This window comes from Gobio gobio (assembly GCF_949357685.1).
Source record: "Gobio gobio genome assembly, chromosome: 13".
NCBI lineage: Eukaryota > Metazoa > Chordata > Actinopteri > Cypriniformes > Gobionidae > Gobio > Gobio gobio.
In genome coordinates, this window is record NC_137106.1 from 25,712,876 (window position 1) to 25,734,269 (window position 21,394).

Genomic DNA, 21,394 nt, shown 5'->3' on the forward strand with positions numbered 1-21,394 from the left:
CCAGTTACATCTCAGAGCCATTTAAAAGCTTCCAACCCAAGTTCTAGGACTTCAATGGAATCCCAGGGGCTCAAGAACTTCACGTTTTCTGAAAGTTCTAGACCCAAACACATTCTCTGGGAACTCCAGAGACTTGGATGAATCATATCTCCAGAGCTGTGCGGGATGTGGCACAGGCAAAAAAACAAACAGCAGTGCTGCATTCAAACAACTATCACGGCATGTCAAATGAGACCTGCATATGTATCACTCGTGAGAACACAAAACGAGATGCGATTCTTGGGATGTGCATACGAGCAGAACGATTCAAGGAAACTGCACCAGAGGAGAAACTCAACACTGTTCTTCCGTGCCAGTCACATTGCTCTTGAGACCTATTCAAACAGGATACTGATAGAACTCAGTGGATGACGGGGTTGTTTAAACCACGGCCTTGGAGAAGCATTAGTGCGGAAATGGATCTCAGCTGCCAGATCCGAGCAGGTGGAAGCCGGGTTGGGTTCTCTAACCCTAACATAAATGACGAGAAAGTTTAGAAATTATGAGGAAACTCTCCGAGGAGGTTGGGCCTAAAGGGATAGTTCACTCAAAAAATTTTAAATTGTAATTTACTCAATTTCATGTCATTCCAAACCAGTTTGACATTCTTGCTTCTGTGAAACAGTGCTTTTATTAACTAAAACTATTAAAAACAGTTTTCAATAATTGAAATAAAGTCGAAATAAATATTATATTTAAGTTGAAATTAAGTGAATGGTCTTAAAATGCCCAGAACTTGAATGCCCAGCACTAAAATATACACTCACCTAAAGGATTATTAGGAACACCATACTAATACGGTGTTTGACCCCCTTTCGCCTTCAGAACTGCCTTAATTCTACGTGGCATTGATTCAACAAGGTGCTGAAAGCATTCTTTAGAAATGTTGGCCCATATTGATAGGATAGCATCTTGCAGTTGATGGAGATTTGTGGGATGCACATCCAGGGCACGAAGCTCCCGTTCCACCACATCCCAAAGATGCTCTATTGGGTTGAGATCTGGTGACTGTGGGGGCCATTTTAGTACAGTGAACTCATTGTCATGTTCAAGAAACCAATTTGAAATGATTCGAGCTTTGTGACATGGTGCATTATCCTGCTGGAAGAGGATGGGTACATGGTGGTCATAAAGGGATGGACATGGTCAGAAACAATGCTCAGACATTCAGTTTGGAGTAGGAGACTGTCTTGACCAGGACCACACCCCTAAATGCATTGAAGCAACTGTCATGTGATTGGTTGATTAGATAATTGCATTAATGAGAAATTGAACAGGTGTTCCTAATAATCCTTTAGGATTATAAATAAATAAATAAATAAATAAAACTATATAAAACTAACACAAACGATAAAACTACATAAAATTACTAAAACCTAAACTTAAATTGAAAACAAAAAAATTTAAGCTGGTTCAAAGCAGTAATAAAAACGAATAGTATATAATAATAGTAAATTAACACTGAGAAGACATTTTGAAGGCAAAAACACTGGACCCGTGACTTTAATTTTGTAGACCACATTCTCTTTCTGACCAAATATCTTTTTGTGTGTCTGTTCCGCAGAAAGTGCACATGAGGTTGATTAACATTTTTGAAGTTTGAAACTATCCTTGTAGTGTACTTCAAATCTCCAGCTATGAATTTACCCAAAAGAAAGAACAAACCCAAGAGAAATCAGACAGAATTATAAAATTCTTCCAACTTTAATCAGTTCAAAAAGATTCACAACAAATGCAACACATAGTAAAGGGGAAATTCACCACTGATCATCAGTATTTGGATTGGTACATTCTTCTTCCTAATGAGAATGTTGGCATTTACGTCTTTTTCTCTGAACAAAAATCTCGTTTTATTTGGACAGGACTTAAAGATAAAAATGAAAAATGCAAAAATACAAAATTAAATGTAAACTGAGATTTATTTTGCTCTAAGTAGTGTCCTGCAGCACTACAGCATGGTAAACAATGTAAATTAGTACAATTCGAAAAACTCCAAAGCAGTCTCTGAGTGAGTTAACATGAGTAGTTATAAAGGTGTAGCCTACAAGAACCCATAAATATTTCAACCACTTATTTTAAACTTCAATTTAATGAAAGCTCACAAAAGGAGCAACCGTCCTCATTGAGGAAAACAAAAAACCTGATGTCGGCTTAGCGACAACACACACGCACGCTCGCACACCCACAACAAAACATGACGAAACATCTGCATGTTCCCATGGTAGTAAAGATGCTGTACAGTGATGCTGATATGAAGCACATGGAGGGCCGATAAACACTCCCGTGTAGAAAAAGCCCCACTCACAACCACAACAGCATCTATCAGACCGTTCAACACAGCGATCTGCTTCACATTCTGCTGAGAGCTACTTTAGTCCCGAAACACTTCTGGCTTCCCAACACACACAAAATGCTGGCCAATGAGCACACAGCACCTCTGCAAACTCACCAATCACAGACATTCGCTGACATTCTCATTGGCTGGATCAGGTGCGCTGCCCATTGGCCCACAAGCTGACACTAGGTACCATCTACCCGCTGCCAGACCACATACAGCTCTCTGCAAACACAACAAACTGCACTCTGGTCTTTATACATGATAATATACATAAACAAATACAAGATGTGTGGAAGGGGGGAAATAAGGGGAGAGGGGCAATGGAAAAAAAGCGAGCACAAGCGAGTTAATTGTACAGATGTGACACTTCATGCACCGTTCGGATTACAGTGAGCAAACGTAAGCAGTTAACAATGGAAAGGTAATACATAAAAGTGTCTGTATGAAGCGCGTACTATGCAAATAGGGCCACTGGGTGACAGTATCGTTTACATATTGGCATTGTTTTGGTCAAGAGACAGCCAAGTGCAGAAATCGCCTCCTCACAGGAAGAGCCTAAAGTACTCACACACACACTTATGAGAAAACACACAGCTGGCCCACAGAAGAGCAGCCAAAACACCGCTTTAGTTGTGTGTTTAGTTTGTTTAGGAGTCAGCGAAGTGTGTGTGTGCTGTGTGTTTGCGTGCAAACTCAGTCGCACATCTCCTCTGGTATTTCGTGAGGGTTGAGGATGCCGGGCACAGACATCTGCAGCTTGTGTTTCTCCTCCTGGGCCTGACGCAGCGAAGCCTCCCTCTCCTCCAGAAACAGATCAGAGGTGTCCTCTCCTGCGAACTCCTGCAGGTACACAGAGAAACGTGTGAGCATTTTGTGGGTTCTGCTTGCACGACTGCTCTGCCAGGACGCTGTCATCTCTGACATAATCGCCCTCTCTCCATCTCACACACACCCTCTGTCCCTGTGCACTCGAGATGACCCATATAGTTACACCATACTCCACGATCCCTTAAAGGTCAAAGGGACAGCACGCTTTCTCTCACACCATATCTATTTCCTCGATCCACAAACTCTCATCCACATAAACACTATTTTTACTGACATCAAAACCGATTTATTTGCACATTACACAAGACAACATATTTCATTAACCATTAACTTTTATTATTATTATTATTATTATTATTACGGTTCTCAGTGGATAGACAGCTTGCAGCTCACCTTGATCTGTACAAGGAAATCCCTCAAGTGTTCTTTGAATGCTGGGATGTCTTGGTTTAAACTGAACAGGCCAGTCACAAATACTTTCACCTGGGCACTACAAAGAAAACAAACATATAATCAGAAAGGAAACAGAAAACACTTTCCTTTACATTACACAACAAAATCTCAAACCAAGTGACATTCCTATTAAAAGATATAAAGCAACTATAATTGTAAAAGTGACACATTTCAAACAGTGCATCTCCAGATGCAGTATTCAGGGTGCGCAAGTTCTTGTGATGCATTAGTTTGTAGGATACTCACTCTTGTAAGTGGGGGAAAGCTGATTTGAGCAAGTTGGCCACATACTCCTGGATGAATACTTGGTTGTTTACTGGGTTTGTGGGGTTTAAAGTTGCACTGATCTTTCCTTCCTCGACAAGGTTAAACATGTACGCCAGAATAGAAGCGTGCATGGTCAAACCTGCATGACAAATATGCAGAGGTTGAACAAACAGTCATTTACAGATTTAATCATGTCACTTAAAAAAAATTATGTTAATTTTTATGATATAAATAATTAAAAAAGACTTAAGAATGAAGAAAAAACAACAAGGCGGCTATAACTTATTTTAACTGGATATAAATCAGTAAATATCTGAGCAAGTAATATCGGAGCATAAAATTAATTTATAAAATAATAATTTTAGAAATTTAAACGGAATGTTAAATCATTAAATGGATTATTCCTGCACTATTTTAATGATTCATCAAGAAAAACCTTAACGCACATGATTCCTACATGGTTACACAGTGTTCAAGCAAAAAAAGGAAGAGAGAGGGGAGGGGTGGCCAGTACTGACCGGCTGTATGTGATGTATCCGTGACAACGGAGAAGATGTGTTGTAGGATGTCACAGAAGTATGTCTGATAGAAGCTCTGAGCTGCCGCCTCCTCCTGGGCCACGTTCTGCAGCAGCGTGTAGAGAATCTGAAGGCCTACATGACATTTTTATAACATACAGTTGTTATATGCATGTTATGATAAATGATTAGGGTGAATCTGACATCTGGCTGTGATGAATGCATCAGTGTTCTCACCAGTGTCTGCCACATTTCTCATTGTGTGTTTAAAAGCCCATATAATGGAGTCAAGCACAAGCTTAAACTGAGCTGGTGGGATAGCCAGGAATGCTGGGAAACAGTGAGAGTTCACCGCCTGCAGCAGGTAGAAGAAATGTGTCCGGTGTTCTGGGTATTCCTCAAAATCCTAAACAAGTAAAAATAAAGAATATTATGCACTTCAAAATTTCAAAAGATTCTTCAGAAAAATAAACAAATGCAGTCTGGTTTTAATAATACATGACAATAGAATATTAAATATTTAATTCAGAATGTTGATAGATACATAAGGGCAGCTTACTTTGTTGATCATGTTTAATGTGCACTCAAACACTGCATCAAATATCTGAGGGATCTCTCCAGTAATGTGTGCACCCAGTTTGTTTACGATTGTTGCCATGGTACTAAGCACTTCTGGTTCTCTTGCTGCTGGGACATTGCGCTGGTAATCAATGAGCACAGCATCCAACAGCGGAGGGACAAAGTTCTCCCCCACCTAGAGTACGAACAATAAACACACATGCGCAGACAGGCTTAAAGGATGAGTGGATAAGTGCATGTTGTGTAAGGACAGCGCTAATCTAAACAGGTCCGGACTGACAGACCTGAAGCAGCTATAACAGAATTATCTGCACAGAGACAGAAATACTGGAACTAACAAACACACGAGACCCAAAAACCTTGAGCTGAGGGAATAACGTCTTATGATGAATAGCATCTCTAAAAACAAGATTTTAGTTTTAAAATTATATGAATGAATAAGGGAATGTTCATATCTTGGATCCGGTCACAATTTCTAATTAATTTTTCTTGCCATCAATAGTTAACTTTAAACATTTAAAAGTTTGGTTAACATAATTTGTCACATTGAAAAATATGCTACATTCGTACTTGTTGATTATTATTATTATTTTTTTTATTTTTTTTAAATGTATAAATTGTAAGTATTAAATTATGAGAATGCAGTTTAAGATTGAGTATGTCAACTTCATTTTAACAGCTTGAATTTCTTCCGTATTTTCAGTACAGGCCCTTTGCCTAAAAATTGGGATGCACCGAAATTTCCGAAATTCACGAAAGAGAAAAACGGCAGAAAATATATGCCGTCCTGCCCTGCCCTACAGTGTTAAGCGCTCAGGTTTCACTCTCGCTCTAGCCGTTATGTCGCAGTGTGACGCTCTGCTCAGTATTCCCATTATATACTCTATGCACGTGTGCTCGGCTCAGTTGCTCACAGCCCATGCGAATGCTCCACTCATTTACTGCTCATGCTCATCGGAAAAGTAAAGTCTGCTCAAATTACGCACCGACATGAAATTTCTATGTAGTTGTAGACTTGTTTCTGTTTGCACTAGCCCTACTGTGCTGTAATATGGTGTGGTATAGCCATGCTGGGCAACGCTGGTAAAATGACGCTACCCTCTCGTTCACTGATCCGTGAACTGAATCAATGCTACGCTCTGCTCACATGCTCTGATAATAATAGCGTTGAAGGAATATACAATATTTGGATAATTGGTCAAAAAAATATATCTGTTAAATCTGATTCTGTTGCATAGAACTGAATAAAGAAAACTAATATATTGATAAAAGTGTGGTTATTTTATTTTATTGGCTTTATTGTTTTTCTTAAATTCAGTATCGTTAAAATGACTGAATATCACAAAAAGTCTAATATTAATACAATTATACAAAAAAAGGTAATTTAAAATAAGAAATAAACCATTTTTAAAAAGTTTTTTGGTCCAGAATTTTCATTTCGGTACATCCCTACCTAAAAGCTGTGATTTGTGTCTCACCATCTGTGGGTCATTGGAGCGGCTGACCCAGCCTGAGATCAGCTTCAGAGTCTCTCTCTTCACCGTGCGCATGCTCCTGATGAGAGGCTGCTTTGTCACCATCTCGCCTATAAAAAAAAATAGCACAAACCAAATGAACAGCCATAAACAAAGCACTTGTGGTTCTTGAGTGCAGTAATTTACATAAAGTTTATGCCATTACATTATAGTATTCAGAGAAAGTCAGACTTTCACATTAGTAAGAATTTTCTTTAGGCAACGATTTAGTTAAACTTTACTCCTTCTGTTCTGGCTACAGTGCAATATATAGCTGCTCAGAGACTCAGACAGCTCTGTAATGGACTGCTGTTCACACATACAGCATTTTGACTTCAGTTTAATGCGGACCTGTCACTTTGAGACAACCAACAGAGATGCATATGCACACATAATATATGGTATATGGTAACTCTAGAATTAAACTTACTCTTTGTCTCAAACAACATGTGATAAAATCTGAACAGTACAGAGAGACTTGATTGTAAAAGAAAAACACACCGTTGGTCTGGATGGCAGCAGAGATGTTTTCACTGAGGCACTTGTAAACATTGAGCATGTCCAGGTAGATCCGACCCAGCTGAATTACAAAAGGGTGTCCCACGGCTTTACACGCTCTGACGTTGGTCTTCAGGATGCTTCCCAACTGCTTCACTGTCTCTGGGTCTTTCAGGATGTCCACATTCTGCAGCAGTATAATAGCATCAATTTAAGGTCAGACTTAAAAATGAGTTAAAGATTCATTGAACAAAATGTTCTGTAAAAAAAATGATATATAATAAATAAAAATATTCACACCTTGGTGGCTTGCTGAATGATGCTGTCCCACACCTGGTTAGGCAACAACATGTACTTCTCTATCAGGTGTTCCTGTACAGCCTGGTCGGTCTGTGCTCCAATCATATAGCCGACAGCTTCGTAAAACGTATGCACCTGTGAACAACAAATGGTCACTCAAGTCCAGCAGAGCTGCAAGAACTTCTCAAACGTTGTATATTTAAAGCATAATCTGTCAGTTACACATGGAGCGGGCGTACTGACACAGATGGGGGGTTTTTGATACCTGCTGGGGCTGCAGGTCACAGATGATGGTGTTGATGTTGTTGAGGATCTCATCAATGAAGGGCATCACCTCTCCCACCTGCACCTGCACAAAATGCCTCCTGCACTTCTGAGCTATCTTAATGAACGTGTCACACGCCATGTCCTGCACTCCATCATGGGTTTCTAAGAAGAATAAAGAGTAAAATATAACTGTAAAGGAACTGATGTAATCATGTTTTCTTTATTTATTTTTTTAAATCAAGCTAAAATTAGAAGCTCAACTTTATTTATTACTACCGAGCTGCTCCATAAGTGACTGAAATGCAGCACCTGCTGTATATGTGTGATCAAATCTGACATCAAAGCTGCTTTTATTTAAAGATCAGACCAAAAGATAGCACGGCTGTATACAGATGCAAATCTCTGATTCTATTCTAAGGTTCAAAGCATTTGCGACTCACCATGCATAAACTCAAACAATTTATTGACGACAGTCTTCAGGAATTTCCAGTGCGCACGTAGGAACCGTGGGTACTGTCCCACTATGTACATGATGTTGGAGGCAATGATGGCCTTGTTATCCTTGCCTCTCTTCTGCTCACATAGACCCAGCAGGTCCTGTAGATGACGTGGGAACATCGTTATGGCTCTTATTTTTAATTACAAGACTTTACATGTTTGCATTTTAAGATTTCTGCACCTTTATGACAGTGACGAGGAACCGCTTCTCATCCTCTTCATGCATTGCTCCACTGATGGAACCAATAGCCCAGCACAACGTGTTCAGGTTCTTCCAGGACCACTCGGTACCGTTCACCTGATTATGAAGCTTTTCTGTCATAATACGCTCTGTATCAGCATAATCCAGATGGGTAAGATAGACTGCAGAGAGAGAAGCAGAGAGAAATATGATGACACTTATAATAAACACAGAACAGTGGCCAAAAACTCTGCATTCATAGTACAGAGTAGCATAACGCTCACCAAGTGTCTCCCTCATGTTCTTGTAGAGGTTGATGGAGTCGGTATCCTTCATGAACTCTCGAACCACCTCGCCCTGATCATTCTCCACCACCAGCACTTCCTCTGGCTTGGCCATGCGGCTCACCATCAATAAACGCACCTGCAAAACAGTAACACAAAAACCCTTATTGTTTCTAACTAATATTGCCATCTAAGGGGAAATTTCATCTTGAATTTTGTGTATGTGAGCAAACCTTAGATAGCACAGGAAGGTAGAGCTGTCTGCGGGGTGGTACATCAAAGTGTTGGCTCCCTGATAGTAGGGGAGAGGTGGACGTTGAGAAAGGACTCTCTCTGTACAGCTCAGCTGCAAGATGATTCCAGTACTCCAAACAGATCTTAAAGATCTCGGTCTCCTCCACCTCTGACACCAGCAACATGTAATGTAGAGCCTGAAAAGAGCAACAAAACGGAACTTAACACAATGGCATCCAATCAGCAAAGTGACTGAGGTTGATTCTCCATAACCAAGTTCAGTCTGTGTGTACCTCCATAAGCGTCTCTCTGAGGTTCAATCTCTTTTCTATCAGCTGTCCGTGCTCTTTGAGGAAGGTGCAGAGGAACAGGCTGAGATTCTGAATGAAGTTTTGCTCATCATCTTTACCGTTTGCATATGCCAGCCGGATGTTGGTGTTCAGTGGAAGCATCTGTAACACACAGGTAAGAAAAAGAACATCAGACTGACCCAAGACCAACTGGTATATGGGAATTATACTTGGATTTAGACCAGAGAGGAGGTTACCTGTTTGAGCTGCATCATGGTCAGAGTAAAGAGACTGACAAACTGCTCTTCGTACTGGCTGACACTGACTCCGGCTATCTCAGTCAAGCACTTCAGTGTCACATTGCGAAACATCGGCACGTTTAAAAACTGCAGATCAACCCAATAGAGGAGAGGGGTCAACAATTACCTCAAAGACCGCTGCTTTGTAAGTGTGAAATTATACAAACTTTGTAGTTGTTATAGCATTAATCTATATAACTGTACTATTTCATTGTACAACAAATAAATACATAAACTATAAATATAGTTATTACACTATTGTCTGGAATACTTGATTCTGATTGGATAAATGAGTGTTGGTTTATATTACTTATGAGTAAAGGTAAAAAAGAAGTCATCTATCATCCTAGTTCTTCACAAAGTCTGTAAGAGTAAGAAAATATCCAGATATGTTACCTTGTACACCAGAGTACTGATGAGTTTAGTTTCAAAGATATAGCCCAAGGGAATCCAATTGAGAAACCTCAGCAGAGTCTCTAAGGTAGCATGCACAAGTGGGGCATTCTGGGAATTTTCCTAAAAATTTTACAAAAAAAAAAATTAATATCCATTAACATGGGTTTGATGCGTATGCAAATCAAACTTATGGCTCAATTTTAACATTTTATTCGTGTGACATTCAAATCATAGAGATTTCTTCCAAATGATGTTGCCACATCACAAATTAAAAACACTAGACAAATGGGTGTGCATTTGAAGTTAATCATTTGATAATTAACTAGAAGAGCTGTAAAAAGAATTAGGAGAGTGTTTGAATGATTAAGAGAAAGTCTGTATATACCTTCACAAACAAAAACATTTTGAATGCATCTCTTTTTTGTATGAGAGAAAACACTACGTACCATCACAAACTGGCACAACTGGAATATCTGAGAGAACTCATTGCACATGCTGCAGATGGATCACAAAATACAGATTCTTAACAAGAACAAGTAATGTGAATATGGCCTCATTTAATAATCAACCATAAAATATGAGTTATTCACTTTTAATGCGGTCTCACCTGTCCTTTAGATGTTTGGCTTTCACTTGTGTCATCTGGCCACTGGAGAAGTCAAACACCTCTTCACTGAGGAGTTTCAGAATAATCATGTTGTTCTGGCAAAGGCTCTCACTGGTGCGACTCGCTCCAACAATGTCACTGATAAATGTGGGCCAGTGTTTTGGCCACTCCTGCTTTAGGATCTAGACACAAACACATTATCAAATAACATGAAGGTTAGCAGACATTTCCATTGCAGTCATCAAATATATGCCCCCACATCAGGATCATGAATGGCTATGAATCCCTCTAATGTGCACTAAGAAAAAGTAATCAAACAAACCTCACCTGTACTAATATCATGTTGAGTTTTCCAATGTACACCTTTTCTTTCTGAAAGGAGGGAGAGCATAGCATAAAACAGACAGCAACCACAAGACGACAGCAAACGAAATAAGTGGATGTTCACTGACCTCAACGTTGGCTGCATCTGATGATGTCTTGATAATGAGACCCACAACATACTTTTTAATGCCTGGAATAAAGCAGAGAAGTGAAGAGCGTCAATACAAACACAAAACCCCATGAGCTCTCCATTTGGAAAGAAGAAGCTTGTCTCAGAGGACTTGTTCATCTGCAGATCTGCATGAGCATATTAATGATTTGCTGCCTTATTCACATTTGAAGAAACAAAAGCAAAAAATGCTACTTGAAATTAAAATATGAAAAAAAATCAAATACTACATAAATTAACAATGATAATATAATAGCAATACAAATATTTTAACTTGAAATGTTGTAATATTGTGGTATATTTTAGACACTATTGGCAATTTGAGCAAAAACAGACATTTAAAAATATTCGCCTACCTATAAAGCCACAGCCGAACTGTTGTGCGTGTCTGAGCAACACAGTACGCGTATTCTACTTGAAGCGGTACTGTCTACCCAGCGCTGCTTCAAGTAGAAAACACCTTGCGTTTCATTTTTTAACTAATTCACATTTTGAGCGAATCAATCAGGTGAACCAATGATTCAATCAAATACTACATAAATTAACAATGATAATATAATAGCAATACAAATATTTTAACTTGAAATGTTAAATTATAAAACTACTGTTAACTTAAATCATGTAAATGTTTTTTATTATTTTTATTTATTAACAATTATACCTCCTCTAAACTATACTTCTTACTAAACTCTTAAAGGGATAGTTCAAACCAAACAGTTGATGGGACCCTATTGACTTCCATAGTATTTTCTTTCTCCATACTATGGAAGTCAATGGGGTACATCAACTGTTTGGTTGCCCATATTCTTCAAAATATCTTCTTTTGTGTTCAACAGAAGAAAGAAATGTATACAGGTTTGGGACAACTTGAGGGTGAATAAATAATGACAGCATTTAAATTTTTAGGGGAACTATCCCTTTAACTTTGTGCAAGATGTTTTTTTTTTTTATTATTCATTTGGCTGGGTGCAGACTTAAACAGAGACATGCTTTGGATGTTGTTGAGACATCAATATTGGTTAAGCTGAATGGCGTAGAAAGGATCTAAGTGAAGATTTATTTATCAATTACAGGTGCAGCTTACGTCATGTTTTTCGTTTCGTGTGGTCTTTTTTACGGAGCAGTTTCTGGTCTTTTTGGAAACAGATGAACACTAAGCTGAGCCGACGACCTTCCATGCATTTTTAAAAGGGGGGAATTCAGCTCAACTTGGCAATCACTCACTTGACTCTAATGAATGTGTTGGTCTGCTAGAAACGTTTTGTAGAGTAAAATGTCTACTTGTACATTTCAATGATCCCTTAACCCCAAATCAGGCATTTGAGCTGCTTATGTTATGACTTATGAATTGATTTAGACTGATCTATGAATTACTTATTTATCTCAAAGTGGTAAGGGGAATTCCTGTGAGTCAGTCTTACCTTCACACTGGTTTCTGGGCAGAATCTTCCATCTTGTTTTAATAACTGTTTCCAGAATCTGCAGAGCATAGTACTGTAATGCCAAGAGAACAAATCAAGATTTAAGGATCCAAGCTTTAACCAGCTAATCTGCCAGAACTGTACCGTTAAACAAGGAAAACAAAAAAAATTGCTCTTAACTTTGACTGCCTAATATATTTCACACATTCTTTGGTTTATTTCAAATGGATTCAGATTGAAAAAAACATCATGCAGAATTTTATTACAAACTCAACAAAAAAAAAAGAACCCCCCCAAAAAATTCATAATCCCCATAAAAACTATACAATGTTTGTATGAGATTCTGTAGAAGTTTTGCTGTTTCTGGCCATGTCACACCAGAATGTGAAAGACAGGAAAGGAGACGTTAATAGCAAAAAGCTAATGGTTTGAATCTGCTCGGCCACAACAAAGCAAGCAGCTTGGGGGAACGACGCAACAACTTTGTCCGGAAACAAAAAGAACCGAAGGATTCTTTTAAGAGTCAATGGCCACTCACAAGTTTTTAATCATAGATACGTTTTCCCATTGGTGAACAAAAGACCAAACCCCTTTCTGTCGTAAAGTGACACTAATGTTTCCACCAATAACTGGTGTGGGTCTCAGGAACAGCAAGACGAGCCACAGGTTTGGATCTATAGACTGCCTTAAGACTGCCACCATGCTGCTTTTAAGAGGGTATTCATGGTGCAATAGTGTCCTTGTCATGATCACTAGTGTTATTTGGATCATCAGCATTTCAACTGTAGGGATTAATGAGGAAAGAGGAAAAACAAAAGCAAAAAGGTAATGTGTTAAAGCAAAACAGGGAATACAGATCACACACTGTGTGAGGATATTAAAGGTGAGGCCTGGAGAAGTAGTTTACTTGCATACGGACAGATTTCACTTTCTAAAATCACCAGGATCTTTTCACCTTTAATTTTTCAGAGAGTTAAAAATAATTAATTAAAAGAGGCAAGGCGAAAAACATTGCAACACCACGCAAAGTCTTTATTATTCACATGTGATGTTGCAAGGTTTCTTGGTGCATGGTCAAGAGAAGAAAGAAAATAGGGTAGGTTAGGGTAGAGGACAAATGCTTGGGGAGAAAATGGGAACCACAGCACACAGAGACACTGATGATCCCTACAGTGGAAATGACTGTTACCATCCATGACTGGGGTAAAAACAAAATGGGGTAAACTGCCTGCCTATCTCCCTGCCGTCTCTCAGCTCCATATGAGGCATGTGCAGTGTGAATGGAGGCACAGCAGAATTGAGAGTAAGGGAATGAAAAGGTAGACCTTGTGGAGGCCTGCCGCCAAAGCCTAGCTGTGTCAAGGTGCACAGGAAGACACACCCCTTTTCGTCCTATTACAAGCAATCAACATAATGGAACATTGTGATTAATATCAAATATGAACAACTTCAATTAATTGTCTTTTGTTTGCTTTTTCACCTACAAAAAGGCTGTGAATAAATTAAGCAAAAAGCCAAATGTTCAAAAAGCTCTTTCTGTATTTTGCTTGATGAATTTAGACAAATTCAAAGAATTTACCTGCTCTGAATTTTTTCCTGTCTGTTCTTCTAGAGCCCTCACTTTTGGGCCATTATCATTTTGACATTACAGATACTGTTGATAAATCAACTCAAACATTAGTAATGACCAGAGTGTTAAGAGCAATCTTAAAAGGCAAGCAGACGGCAAACTGGGTCAGCAGTACTTTGAGGAAGTCTATTAACACACTGAGGAAGACAATTCATCCCAAATACTACACTATTCACAAATTACTAAATGATTTACATTCAGTCTACGCACTACAAAGTGAACAAGTGTTATGAACTCTGGGAGTGTGTAGTTTATCAGTGCAGAAATTCTGTTTCAGGACTCCAGAAATTCTACACTACATGGATCCTCTGCTTTCCTCATCAATATTAAAATAAAAACCCATGGCTCAGGATCACATGGATCAGGTGCTTTATATATCCTGACCTCAAACAGTCAGTCATTTGTACAGATGAAGGTACTGAGGTATTTTACTGTCAACAGAGGATCCTCACACACCAACTTTAACTCTGACTTTGCTTGATCAGGACAGGACTGTGAGGAGAGGTGTCGGAAAATGTGATCTCACATGTGTACAGAGGAATCTGTTTCTGACATGATGCTAAGCAACCCCAATACACTTAAGAAATGGGTATTTGCTGATATAAGGCAATCTTTCTGGTTTAAAGGAAAACAAAACAAAATTGTGTTCCTGTATAATGCGTGATAAGAGATCAGATCTTCCTCAAAGTATAGAAACCATGACCCTCCACCAGAGTAAGTTGGGACTTGGCTTACTTTGGTGTTCATATTCTGAGAGAACTCTAGAATGGTGTCAACTCGCGTCCACGCATCTGGGTGCTCCTTCAAATGAGTCAGCACCTCCTGGGCCATTCTTTGCTGAAATGGAGAAACATTTATATTAGAAAACAACAAATCCGTGGCAAATTATTAATCATGTCAATGCATACACCAACGTGTATTTATACACACATATATACAAACACTTAGGGGTGTGCGATATTGACAAAAAATTATTTGTCTATATTTTCTGGGCTTTTGTCGATACTGATGATCAGACGATATTTTGCTGGTACCTCGGCTGGTTTAGGACTTACGTTTTTGTTATTCTTCATATTTTGTGCGGTGGTTAGTTGGCAGCAATAATATTAAAATTTCAAATAAGGTTTGATTTTTACCTTTATATGGGCAGATTTTTCTTACCTTAATAAATGTAGCCTATTCAATTAGAATAATAAGAAATATTTACGCTGTTCCCAATCAAATGAAATCAGTAAACACAGAAGCTGCATCTGAAGTAGCATTTAGATGTGCTGTATTTACAGACCGTTTAATGCAGCTCAGAGGTGACAAATGCATTTGACCTGCAGTTACAAATGTATTTTTTGATGTTTTAAAAATAAAACACTGATGATATATGAAATGATTTTAAAACTGAAAAGATACTTTTAATATAAATATGAGAAATATCACACCAGTGATGTTTTTGTTTCGATGTGATAATTGAGTGCAAATATGATATAGATTCACAACAAGAAGAATATTGTGTATATTGTGGTATATTTTAGACACTATTGTCAATTTGAGCAAAAACAGACATTTAAAAATATTTGCCTACCTATAAAGCCACAGCCGAACTGTTGTGCGTGTCTTGAGCAACACAGTACGCGTATTCTACTTGAAGCGGTACTGTCTACCCAGCGCTGCTTCAAGTAGAAAACACCTCGCGTTTCATTTTTTAACGAATTCACATTTTGAGCGAATCAATCAGGTGAACCAATGATTCAATGGCCCATTCATAATGAGAGCCATTTACTTAAAGGGATAGTTCACCCAAAAATGAAAATTAGCCCATAATTTACTCACCCTCAAGTCATCCTAGATGTATATGACATTCTTCTTTCAGACGAATAAAATCTGAGGTATATTACAAAAGTCCAGGCTAATCCAAGCATTAGAACTGGATTCATAGTTGCTCTGTTTTTGAAGTCCATAAAAAGTGCATTTTTGGGTGCTAATCTTCATTTTTGGGTGAACTATCCCTTTAATTCCTGCATGAATCAGCCATTTAAACGAATGGTATGAATGAATGACTCAATAACTTACTCATTTAGACATTTACCGCCACCTACTGGCACTTTTATTTTCTTATTTAGTGTATCGCTTCATTAAAAAAAAAAGATTTGATATTTTGGAGATAGTTTGCCCAAAAATTTTAATTGTTTTAATTTACATTTACTCACCCCTCATGTTGTTTCAAAGCTGTATTACTTTCTGTATTTTGCCTAACATAAAAGAAGATATTTTGAAGAACGCTGGCAACCAAACTGTTTTGGTCTGCAAATATAGCTAAACACCAATTCAGATGCAGCTTCTGAAAAAAAAAAAAAAAAATCATGGCTGTTGTAGCCTAAAAGTTTGTGTAATAAATTCTATGTTGAATCAAATAAAATATTTATTTCTAAACTTTTTGTAATATCTATTTGATGTTTTTCTCATTTAACACAAAAATTACTTTAAATTATCTTTTGGGGTAATTTCTCAGTCAAATTTGATGTGTGATTAATTAAGAGTAATTAATGAATAATATTTTGAATTCATTTAAAGCAGTTTAAATATATAATATAATATAATATAATATTATATATATATATATACACACACACACACACACACATACATACTTACATTTGGTACTATATTTCACCGATTTGTGAAATGGTCTTCCTTACCTGTGGCCCGACCCCATGGTACAGGCAGTTGACCACATTATCCAGCAGGTTGATATCCAGTTTCTGGTTAAAGTCCAGCAGCTGTCTGGCTGCGTGGTCGGCTAACATTGTCATAATTGCTGGCATAGAGCTCTGTGGGGAACAGGAAGGAAACATCCAGCAAGGGCAAAGTCATGTGAAATGAACATTTGGGTACACAAATCCAAACAGCTGACCGTTACCCCCCTCCCTCGACCAGGATCACCCAAAAAGCCTTATATGACCTGGCCTGCCAATAATACACCAATGCCTGCTGGAGGGTTCAATCCTCATAACAATGGGATAGGTGGGTGGGGCGATAAAGGTAACATGATTGCAATCTGCACGATGTCCGATGAACAAGGGCCACTCACTGGGCTCGTGATCACAAGGGCCATTATCCCATGAATGAGACCACGTGCTAGGCAGCCCTTTCCCTGACGTCATTCTGTTTACATATAACACAAGAGGCGAACCGGTCGCTCTGAATTACAAACTCCTCTGAATTTCCCTAGTCTGATCGCGCTTTCATAAGACCACGAGACTTTCATAATGCGCCAGCACAGTTTGAAGGACACCTGAATGACCAATGCTCAAGCTAATTCAATTGGCACCCTGGAGCCAAACTATTGCGTAACGAGGTAAGCATTACGGCCAAGAATAAAAAAAGAAGAAGAAAAAAAAAAAAGGAAATTTCAAGAATTTCCTTGGACACGACACAGTCAAGCTTTGTGAGACCGCGAGTCTTGCAGGCCAAAATAAAGTGATGGTGCCACAACTGGTCCTCAGTACTGCGCAACCTGTTGATTTACCCGCCTTTCCCACACCTTGTTTCATTCAGTAAGCAAGTACAACTCCTACAATAGGATCTGTATCCCAACATAGAGCAACTTATCAGCTGATTTCATTCACACGTTTTCAAAACAACTGGACTAAGATCCACGCCGAGGAGCACATCTGATGTGAACGATGTTTATTATTCTCTAACTGGTTGTTTAACCAACGTCTGTGCGTTTAATGCCCTAATAATGCATGGCGTTTCATGATGTGGCAACAATCACGCATGCATGCTGTCATAAGAATGCGCTTAAATGGACAGAAAAGCAAAGGCTTTAGCGCGCGAATGACGTTAAAAACGTTCCAGCTCGTCCATAACAAACACCGATGTTTCTAGCGGTCTACACCCGTCTCGGATGACTTCTACGGGGGTGACTTTGCAAGGATCTCACTCCCTGACTCCGGAGCAACCCCTCCCACCAACACCATGCTCTGCACCCTACACCTGAAAGCTCTGCAGGCTTTACTAGCAGTAAACCAGGTAAGAAATAGAATTGTATTCTGTGAGTTATTCGTCTATTTTATACGCCGTTAATTATTTAAATGAATGCTACAGCTTTAGAACTGTCCTGTATGCGTTTTGCAATTGAATGTTGCTCGCTAAAACAAGATACCCTTGGCTATGCTTACGGACAGCACTTAACGTTAGTAGCTTACTGAATTTGTGATGGTTGTGAGATAAAACGATTGTTAAAACGAAGAAACCCCAGATACATTATTCAGTCCAGCGTGACACCAGTGCTGAACACGAGCCATCACGCAACACACCCGCAACATCCCTCATAAACCCTCAGCAGCAAAGCCATTTCACTTTCTTTCGACCTTAACCTTCATGCGTACTATTTCTATGCATTTCTAAACAATCTCACAGCATCGTCATTCTCCACAGAGCACAGACCAACCCAAACATTCTAACTAGAAGTTTTCACCCCATATTTACCTACCTAAAGTCCAAGCCTTTGAGAGAAAGAAGGTGGGCTTGTCTGCCAGAGTTGCTAAAATTAAGTTTATTTGATCCAGTATCGTTGTTGCCTGTTTGTACACGCTTTCTGGCAAATGGATGAGCCGTTGACTGGCCAGCCACACTAACGTTATTCCTCTGTGAAGACTACACGAGCTACTTGCTTGATATAAGGACCATTAGGATGTGAATTCCGCACCAACAATCACGGCGAGTTCAGTATTTTCTCAGTCCGGTTCATTTTACGAAACAAAGTTAACCTTAATAAAGAAATGTGCTCTGTACTGAAGTATATTTTGCACTAGGGCGGTATTAGAGACTGAGCCTGTGCCTCTTCTTCTCACAAGCAACAAACTCGTAACCGGTTGAAACCGGTTCAGACTGGGAGATTCCATCTCGGTTTAGTTTTCAGCCGATGGCGCCGCGAAAAGTTTGGATTAACGTCACGCCCATGGAGGCGTGCTATTGGCTGCAGCGTTGCTAAGCACGTCCTTGCCAGGGATCCATTGGACTGCGTGCACGTCAATCAATCTCAACTCTTTCGGGCGCCCACGCGACTACTCCGCCCGTTTGGAGAAAGAGAAGGCAAACTGAGTGCAGAATGGACTTGTAATTTGCGATAATATTACGGTCGTGTATTATTTGTTGTTGTTTTGGGGTAATGCAAGTTCTATCGTTCTGAGATAGGTATGTTGCGCGACTCTTCCGAAAAACACTCGCGTTTTTATCCTTCTTGAGCTTTAAATTATCCGCTTTTTATATTTAACAACAGTGGCCGCTTGATAATTGTATGCATGTTCGGAAAAAATAATTTCACGGTGGACTGAAGGAGATCGAGGGCACCGAGTCCGTGAGGCGGATGTTGGAGCTTGCACTTGTGCTGATTGTAAGCTGGTAATTTTCCACGAGCCACGAAGGGGAGTGGTTGTTCAGAGTCAGGGTATGATACGCATGGCATGGGTCAGCGCCTGATACAATTGGCTTGTGATTGTCTCCATAAACTTAACTACCGCGAAATTAACTACAATATGGCAGTGATGTATGAGAAACGCGTTGAATCAACCGAAAACATAATAATAAACTGGCCGTGTGGTGCTTCAAATGGACGTCAAACGCATGCATGTGTCTCCCCCTTCCTTGCAAGTCACGTGTCTCAACGCCACTTAAACGTCAGTTGATGGAAAAATACTGGATTTTGTGTGCAAACTACTGTAGTGTCTGTACTAAACAAAGAACGAGAGAGAAAAAAAAACTATCGAGCAAAAATTTAAGCTTATGCATTTTTTCATAAAACTGTTACATTTCACAAGGTCACGCCTGGACTTTATACATGTTCAAAATCTGACACAGTGTTCCTCTTTAGTCTAGCATGTGGCCCATTCCACACACCTTTTGGTTAACTAAATAAGCAGTTTATGAACAGTAATTTGGTAAATTATATGCTCAGCTTTAACAAACAAACTGATCCAGTAAAGGTGAACCTTTAGTCCCTTTAGGTAGCTGGTCTTCAGTTTTATTCTGGAACAGACACTAGTGTTGGAGTTTTGTGCATTTAATGGGTCCAGTCATAATTTGACAATCAGCTGATATTGTGTGGATCAGATTCATATTTACTCCCTTTTTAACCTTTTATTACATGTAATAAAATATAAAAAGGCGTGAATATGATGGAAGTCCCTTGTTGAGATAAGAGTGATGTGGTGTAAATGAATGATATGTTCCACAACTGAAAGTCAATGCCAGTACTGAAGTTTCTAGAATACAAAGTCAACTTGCTTTCGAAGAATCACTGGCAAGTGGCAGCATTCTTTCTTTAAACCCCAAGACTGATGTTCCAGTCTATTAAGATCAATGTTGAATTCTTTACTGCAGGTTTTATAATAAAACTATTAGTAATTAATGAACAGAGGGAGTGTGTCTTCACATCTTTTAGATAATACTTAATAAATTGTCACCTGACCATACTGGATTTGTTGTGTCCATTTGTATGTTATGTTTTGTCAAAATGTTTTTGGCCAGATCCTCATTTAAGAGACATATTGAGACTTTTTTAAACATTGTAACTGATTTATAGTCAGCAAATTTTAGAAATAAGAAATGTCTGATGTTCCCTAAGGCTATGACTTCACTTTGTGTTACAGAAAACTCGCCATGCTTCCTTTCTTTGTTGTCTCAGCTGTTTTGAATTATTTTGAGAAATACAATAAACCATTGAAACTCCTCTGGACGTCTGGTTTTGTTTATTGCAGGACAGGTCCCAGATCATGCATGTGTACGAAAGGACCAAAAGTGTTTTTGTCATAAAGAGGGAAAACCTGTCTCGGTGTTTGATCTGAAAACTTTGCATGTTTCCTCTTTTAAAGTTTGTCATCAATCAACACATACAGAGGGTCTGAAAGTTAGCAGGGTGTCACAGGCATGGCTGAAAGAGGTCATCTTGCTGAAGTGAGCAGTAGGAGGTGCACGTGCATTGTGGCACATACATGTGAAATGAAGTGGGCTGCTCTGTTCAGGATTGGGCTGGTTTAAGCCCGTTCTGTCTGGTCCTGCCTGTTCATTTACATACATTATATTGTCATCGCCTGCTCCTCCCATGTCACTCAAACAAGTTTTTGACAGTTGTCTTATTTAGAGTGTTTTATATACTTTTTTCTTATTTTACAGTGAATATATTACAGTGGTCACATACAGACCAGCCTGTATTTGCAAGTGTATTATTATTATTTTAAATCACTACAAAATCAGCATGTATACCATCATGAAGCATCACAAATGTCCTTTTCTTTTCGGTTTCATATTTTCACATCATAAGATACAAATTATTTACATGGCTTATGATTTTGTGGTTATTTATAATTATATTCTGGCTTAATTAAATTATGCATGGCATAATAAAGCATTATACACTATTTGTTCTAGCTCAGGTTATTTGCAGAAGTCTCATCCTAATGGCT

At 38.9% G+C, this 21,394-nt stretch overlaps 1 protein-coding gene across 5 annotated transcripts; it reads right to left on the bottom strand.

The window, feature by feature from the left end:
* Window positions 1–1,716: 1,716 nt before the first annotated feature.
* xpo1b (exportin 1 b) lies at window positions 1,717–19,351 on the bottom strand (the record flags this gene model as incomplete). Of its 5 annotated transcripts, none has more annotated exons than XM_079833030.1 (27): window positions 1,717–3,217; window positions 3,599–3,695; window positions 3,905–4,064; window positions 4,444–4,578; window positions 4,681–4,849; window positions 5,003–5,197; window positions 6,501–6,607; window positions 7,038–7,221; window positions 7,335–7,469; window positions 7,600–7,763; window positions 8,042–8,198; window positions 8,281–8,462; window positions 8,565–8,703; window positions 8,798–8,995; window positions 9,092–9,250; window positions 9,346–9,474; window positions 9,784–9,903; window positions 10,230–10,278; window positions 10,391–10,572; window positions 10,718–10,762; window positions 10,843–10,904; window positions 12,305–12,377; window positions 13,630–13,696; window positions 13,884–13,958; window positions 14,670–14,771; window positions 16,625–16,756; window positions 18,424–18,823. In XM_079833030.1, the coding sequence occupies 20 exons, from the start codon at window positions 10,730–10,732 to the stop codon at window positions 3,071–3,073; spliced, it is 2,823 nt and encodes a 940-aa protein (XP_079689156.1). In that variant the 3' UTR covers window positions 1,717–3,070. The 5 variants fall into 5 exon arrangements, with proteins under 5 accessions (XP_079689156.1, XP_079689157.1, XP_079689154.1 ...); XM_079833031.1 differs by having other exon boundaries at window positions 16,581–16,756; window positions 18,424–18,799; XM_079833028.1 differs by lacking the exons at window positions 13,630–13,696; window positions 13,884–13,958 and having other exon boundaries at window positions 18,424–19,351.
* Window positions 19,352–21,394: the final 2,043 nt, after the last annotated feature.